General features: G+C 56.0%; 1 protein-coding gene across 1 annotated transcript in view; it reads right to left on the bottom strand.

Moving 5' to 3' along the window:
* CACNG1 (calcium channel, voltage-dependent, gamma subunit 1) overlaps nt 1-4,729 on the bottom strand; it is a 15,085-nt gene extending 10,356 nt beyond the window's left edge. The window contains exons 1-2 of the mRNA XM_010856471.1: nt 4,662-4,729; nt 135-349 (exon numbers count right to left, since the gene is read on the bottom strand). Coding sequence (XP_010854773.1) covers nt 135-349; nt 4,662-4,729 — 283 coding nt within the window. The remainder of the gene's footprint in view (nt 1-134; nt 350-4,661) is intronic.
* Nucleotides 4,730-6,057: the final 1,328 nt, after the last annotated feature.

A 6,057-nucleotide genomic window follows, 5' to 3' on the forward strand; every position in this document is an offset into this window, starting at 1 on the left:
TCCAGCGGGGCGTGGAAGCTAAGTTTAGTGTGCGGGCTGAGCCAGGGTGGGCTGGCCGTGGGCGAGGCCACTGGACGGGCTCAGCAGCTGCCCAGGCGTGTCAGAGGCCTGAGGAAGCTTCTATTAATGCGCACCCCGGAGCCTCACTGAGGACGGCTGCTCCTTGGGTTTCAGGGCTGGCTCCCCTCCCGGGGGCCAGGAGCACACCAGGGTGGGGCAGGAGAGAAGGCCCAGACGGGCTGCAGACTCGCCACCCTCAAAGTCCGGGTTACCCTCAGACCGGGCCCTGAGCCGGGAGGGCGAGGGGCACAGGCCTGGCGCTACGCGTGCCAGCCTCTTCCTGCTGGGGCTGAAAGAGGAGTGAGCTGCTGGGGGAGGGCGCAGACCCAGGGACACAGGCCTCTGTCCTCGCCTGGGACCAGGTGAATGGGGCTCTGTTCTGGGGCCTGGGGGGCCCCACCCGGGGCCTCTGGCGCCCACGGCCCAGGGGGGCACGCTCTAGACCTGAACCCCCACAAGCCACCCCAGGTCGCTCCTGCACTGTCTCCTTGTCAGTTCTCTTTCCTTCCCTCCAACTGGGTCCAGAAGAAAAGCTCTTTGGGGGCTAGTAAGTCTTTCACGCATTTCTGACACTTGCAAATCAAAGCCTCTTGCAGGGAGAGCAAAGCCCACTGACCAGATTGCAGCGCTGTTCTCACTGTCCTGTCAGCTTTGTTGCTCGTCGCCAGGTCGTGTCCAGCTCTTTGCAACCTCATGGACTGTAGCACGCCAGGCTTTTAGTTTTAGGTTTACCTTCTATCAACGACTTCCCTCATGGCTCAGACGGTAAAGCATCTGTCTACAATGCGGGAGACCCGGGTTTGAGCCCTGGGTGGGGAAGATCCCCTGGAGAAGGAAATGGCAATCCACTCCAGTACTATTGCCTGGAAAATCCCATGGACAGAGGAGCCTGGTAGGCTACAGTCCATGGGGTCGCAAAGAGTCAGACACGATTGAGCGACTTCACTTCAATGGCAGGTAATAAAGATTTTCAGGTTATATTGTCCTTTACAAAGTAACTATACTTCAGTGAAGAAGAACAAAAGTAGATTGATTTACAGGTGACTATTAAGCAAAGACATTACTTTGCGAACAAAGATTCATCTAGTCAAGGCTCTGGTTTTTCCTGTGGTCATGTATGGATGTGAGAGTTGGACTGTGAAGAAAACTGAGCGCTGAAGAATTGATGCTTTTGAACTGTGGTGTTGGAGAAGACTCTTGAGAGTCCCTTGGACTGCAAGGAGATCCAACCAGTCCATTCTGAAGGAGATCAGCCCTGGGATTTCTTTGGAAGGAATGATGCTAAAGCTGAAACTCCAGTACTTTGGCCACCTCATGCGAAGAGTTGACTCATTGGAAAAGACTCTGATACTGGGAGGGATTGGGGGCAGGAGGAGAAGGGGACGACAGAGAATGAGATGGCTGGATGGCATCACCGACTCGATGGACGTGAGTCTCAGTGAACTCCGGGAGTTGGTGATGGACAGGGAGACCTGGCGTGCTGCGATTCATGGGGTCGCAAAGAGTCGGACATGACTGAGCGACTGATCTGATCTGATTTGATCTGATTAAGTGGCTACGGGTGTATGGATTCAGCAGAGGACACTTGGGGTTTGGGACCACCAAGCGAGGGTCCTGACTCCCGCATCATGTCCACCCACTCCACCCCTCGGCCGCAGGCTGGTACTCCAGGCTGGCACCCCGACACCCTCCCGGGTCTGCGTCTCCTTTCTCAAGTCACCAGTAGCCTCTTTTGGGGTGTAGTCAAGGGGCTGATGCATGGTCAGGAGAAGACCTCTGAGCCAGGTAGGGGTTTGACTTCTGAAATCCTGGCCTCAGGCTGATATGGCTTACAAAAAGACTCTCTGCGTGAGGAGAACCATTTGGGGGTCTAACCGTGGAGTTCAGACAGTTAATTATGATGCTGATCATAGTAATAGCTGAGCCTCAGTGAGCGCTTGCTGTCTACCAGGCACTGTGCTAAGCCTCTGTGTACCATTGCAGATAAAGGACCACAGGCTCAGAGGTATGAAGTAACTCATCTACGGTCATACAGCACATGGGGAAGCCAGGTTTCAGGGCCCAAACTCCTAACCAACGGTTGGAGCTGGGAGGAGCTCTCAAGGTCACTGTGGCTTTAGAGGAAGAAACCTATATTTGTCCTCTACCTTTTAAGTTCTCTGGCTTCCCTGATAGCTCAGTTGGTAAAGAATCCGCTTGCAATGCAGGAGACCCAGTTCGATTCCTGGGTCGGGAAGATCAGCTGGAGAAGGGATACTCTTGGGCTTCCCTGGTGGCTCAGCTGGTAAAGAATCCACCTGCAATGCAGGAGACCTGGGCTCAATTCCTGGGTTGGGAAGATCCCCTGGAGAAGGGAAAGGCTTCCCACTGCAATATTCTGGCCTGGAGAATTCCATGGACTGTATAGAACATGGGGTCGCAGAGTTGGACATGCCTGAGCGACGCACTTTGACTTTTAATTTCTCAGCTGAGGCTCCTCTAACAGCAGCAAGTTGACAAGAGAAAAGCATAGAGATTAATATAAGTTTTATATGGCACCGGAGCCTTCATAAAAAATGAAGACCCAAAGAAACAAATTTGAGTGTTTTTTTTAATAGTTTATTGTAATAATTTAATTTTTTTCTCTAAATGAAAGCATGTTCATTATAACAAATGCAACCACATACATGTACATGGAGAAAGAAAGTGACTTTCTGCTTTGTGTCTGTAATATCCCTTTCCTTATCCAGAGAGAAATGCTCTTCACAGTTTACACCTGAGCGTTCTAGAGTCGCTGTGTGTGAGGGACGGAAGGGTCCAAGTGAAGGGCAGGAAAGCGGGGGAAGCGAGGTCTGCATCGTGGGGCGTGTGCACGTCGCACGCGAGCGTGAGCGTCTTGGGATCTGCTTCAGGGGAGGGGCAGAGAGGCCTTTCTGGGCGGGCTGTGCCTCAGATTCCTTCCACTTAAAATATGCAGCCTACCAAGCTCCCATACCTTGGGCCAGCGTGTCCTGAGCCCCTCGTGACTGGTTAAGGGAACTGCAGCCTGGAGAGAGAGGTCTTTGCATCCTCTGGTTTGAGGTTGGCTGCCGGCGGGGAGCAGGCAGATCTACTTTCTCTCCTCCATTTACTAAACGCTCCTGCAGACAGACCGTCTCTGCTCTGAGGGCAATGCCCGGCGGTCTGCTCTGCTCATGGAGCTGGGGCTGCTGTCCTCCACCCAGCCCTGCCCCCGCCCGCGCCCAGGTCAGAGCCCTGCCTGCAGCTGTGTGGTGTCCAGCAGGCTGACCTCTCTGACTGCCCCTCCTCTAGGGTTTGAGATAATGCACTTCACCAGCTCAGCCCGAGGAGGTGCTTTGGACCGAACTAGGTCCCCTTAAATGCCAGTGATGAGGCCTACCCCTGCTGTGACGGTGTTCGGAGCAGGGCCTTGGGAGCTGAGTAGGTTTAGTTATCAGGAGAGACTGGAGAGCTTCCTCTGTCTTCCTCTCAGCCACGGGAGGACGTCACGAGAAGACAAGGAGGAGAGCGCATCTCAGAACACGCCATGCTGGCACAGTGATCCAGGCTTCCAGCCCCCAGAACTGTGAGAGAAGACATGCTGTCATTCAAGTTACCCTGTCTGTGGTCTTTCTTCCCGACCCAGGGATTGAACCCAGGTCTCCTGCATTGCAGGCAGATTCCTTATTGTCTGAGCCACCAGGGAAGCCCTTTCTGTCATGGCAGCCCGAGCGAGTATATCGACATTAGGCACCGGGTTCAGGAGGGTTTTGTTATTCTCATCATCTGTAGACTGCCGGTGGGTCAGCTTTCCCTGATGGGCTGTAAGCTTCTAGAGGGTAGAGACACAGAACCATCTTCTGCGCTGGTTCTGGGCTCTCTCAGAGAGCTCCCTGAATGGGTTCTGGGCTCCCTCAGAGAGCTCCCTGAACGAATGGGTTCTGGGTTCCCTCAGAGAGCTCCCTGAATGGGTTCTGGGCTCCCTCAGAGAGCTCCCTGAATGAATGGGTTCTGGGTTCCCTCAGAGAGCTCCCTGAATGGGTTCTGGGCTCCCTCAGAGAGCTCCCTGAATGAATGGGTTCTGGGTTCCCTCAGAGAGCTCCCTGAATGGGTTCTGGGCTCCCTCAGAGAGCTCCCTGAATGAATGGGTTCTGGGTTCCCTCAGAGAGCTCCCTGAATGGGTTCTGGGCTCCCTCAGAGAGCTCCCTGAATGAATGGGTTCTGGGTTCCCTCAGAGAGCTCCCTGAATGGGTTCTGGGCTCCCTCAGAGAGCTCCCTGAATGAATGGGTTCTGGGCTCCCTCAGAGAGCTCCCTGAATGGAGCCCAGGGTTGGGCCTTCATACATGTTTGCTGAAGGAGGGATGGCTGAGCGGATGGACAGATGGACTGAAAGAAGGGGACAGAGCTCAGATAACTGACTCCACTGGACGATCCAGAGGCCACGGGCATAAGAGGACAGCTGGGCAGGCCCAGCAGGGCTTGGGTGGCTAATTTGCTTCCAGGTGCTGAGGGGCACCCCAGGAGGGAGGGGGGGCACCGTCACCACCTCTGTGACCTAGCCCATAAGGAAGACACATTTTCTACCACAGTCTTCAGGGTGGAGATGCCCTGCTCAGCTCACCAGGAGTTGTCCATGTTTGAGTCGTCCAGATGAACCAGCGTCCACTTGTCCCAAGAAGAACCAGACATAGTTACAGCAAGGAAGATACCTCTGAGAGGTGGGCCTCGAGTGGAGCCGGGGCTGAGGCACACCTGTGTGGGGCCCAGTGAACCTTCCTCAGAAACATGTCGATCTGATTTTGAGCTAAGTCTCCATCAGGCTGAGAGATGGCCTTGGGTGTGTGTTGTCCAGCTGCTCTCAACCTCTTTTTGCCGCGTCCTCTGCCTCCCTGCATCGTGCGGCCGGGACTTTCTGCAGCCGCGGGTGTGCTGCCCCTGCTCCAGCCTGGGAGTCACAGATGGCCTCCCTCCGTCCAAGGGCCCCGGTCTCCTCCACCTGAGTCAGAGAGCCCATCGCCTGACCTGTTTCCATCATCCCAGCCCCCTTCTCTGACTCTCCTGCTACCCTCTTGCCCTTAAGTAGACCCTTGTGGTTACGGGGGGTCCACCCAAATAATCCAGGACCATCTCCCCATCTCAGGATCTGCGATTTAATCACACCGCATGGTCCCTTTTGCCACGAACGGTGACAGTCTCAGGCTCGGATGTCTATGGGGCCACTGTTCTGCCCACTGCAGGGCCTGACATGGAATTTGATTTTCTCTGGCTTCACCTAGAAGTTCGGGTGTGGGGATGCAGGTGAGACGGAAGGAGGGAACCTGGGAGGTCGAGGCCGAGGGGGCTGAAGGCAACAGCGGATGGTGTGCGGGTCTGGGCTGCCTGGGGCGGTTAGCTCATGGTTGGGGTCGCCCTGGGACACAGCAAGGTCATGATGACGAGGTCAAGGCCCTGGAGGGCTTGATGAGGTTGCGGGGCAGGCGTACTTGGCGGGGGGTAGGCACTGGGGGCACTGGAAGCGATGCCCAGAGAGGCAGAGGGCCCTGAAGACCATGGTGGGGGGACAGTCAACGTGACGGATGGGAGGCGCTTGGATGTGAGGTCACTGCAGGGGAGCCGTGAGGCCAGGAGTCGAGGTCGGACATTGGACACTGACGTGGCAGGACTTGGGGTGCGCAGGAGGGCGTTCAGGAGGTGTCAGTGCTGAGGAAGGGTTCAGGAGGGCCTCCCCAGGCCTTGGAGAAGGCTCTTCCCCAGGAGGGCAGGGAGTGGGGAATCACTGCCCCCCTCCTGCGGTCACGCGTCCAGGGACACGGGTGCAGAAAGGCCTCTGGTCGCCTCTGCTCCTGGGTTTTGTCAGGAGCTGCAAACTTTAAAACAGCTGAATCAGGTGTCTCTGCCCTGGCTTCCTCTGGACCCTGAGGCCCCTGAGGCCACCTTTCTCCCTTTCCAGCACCACACTTCCTGGGACTGAGAGGGGCCAGGCAGTCTGGCAGGGACCCCGGCAGGAGGATGGATGG

Source organism: Bison bison, unplaced genomic scaffold (assembly GCF_000754665.1).
Source record: "Bison bison bison isolate TAMUID 2011002044 unplaced genomic scaffold, Bison_UMD1.0 scf7180017864371, whole genome shotgun sequence".
Lineage (NCBI taxonomy): Eukaryota > Metazoa > Chordata > Mammalia > Artiodactyla > Bovidae > Bison > Bison bison.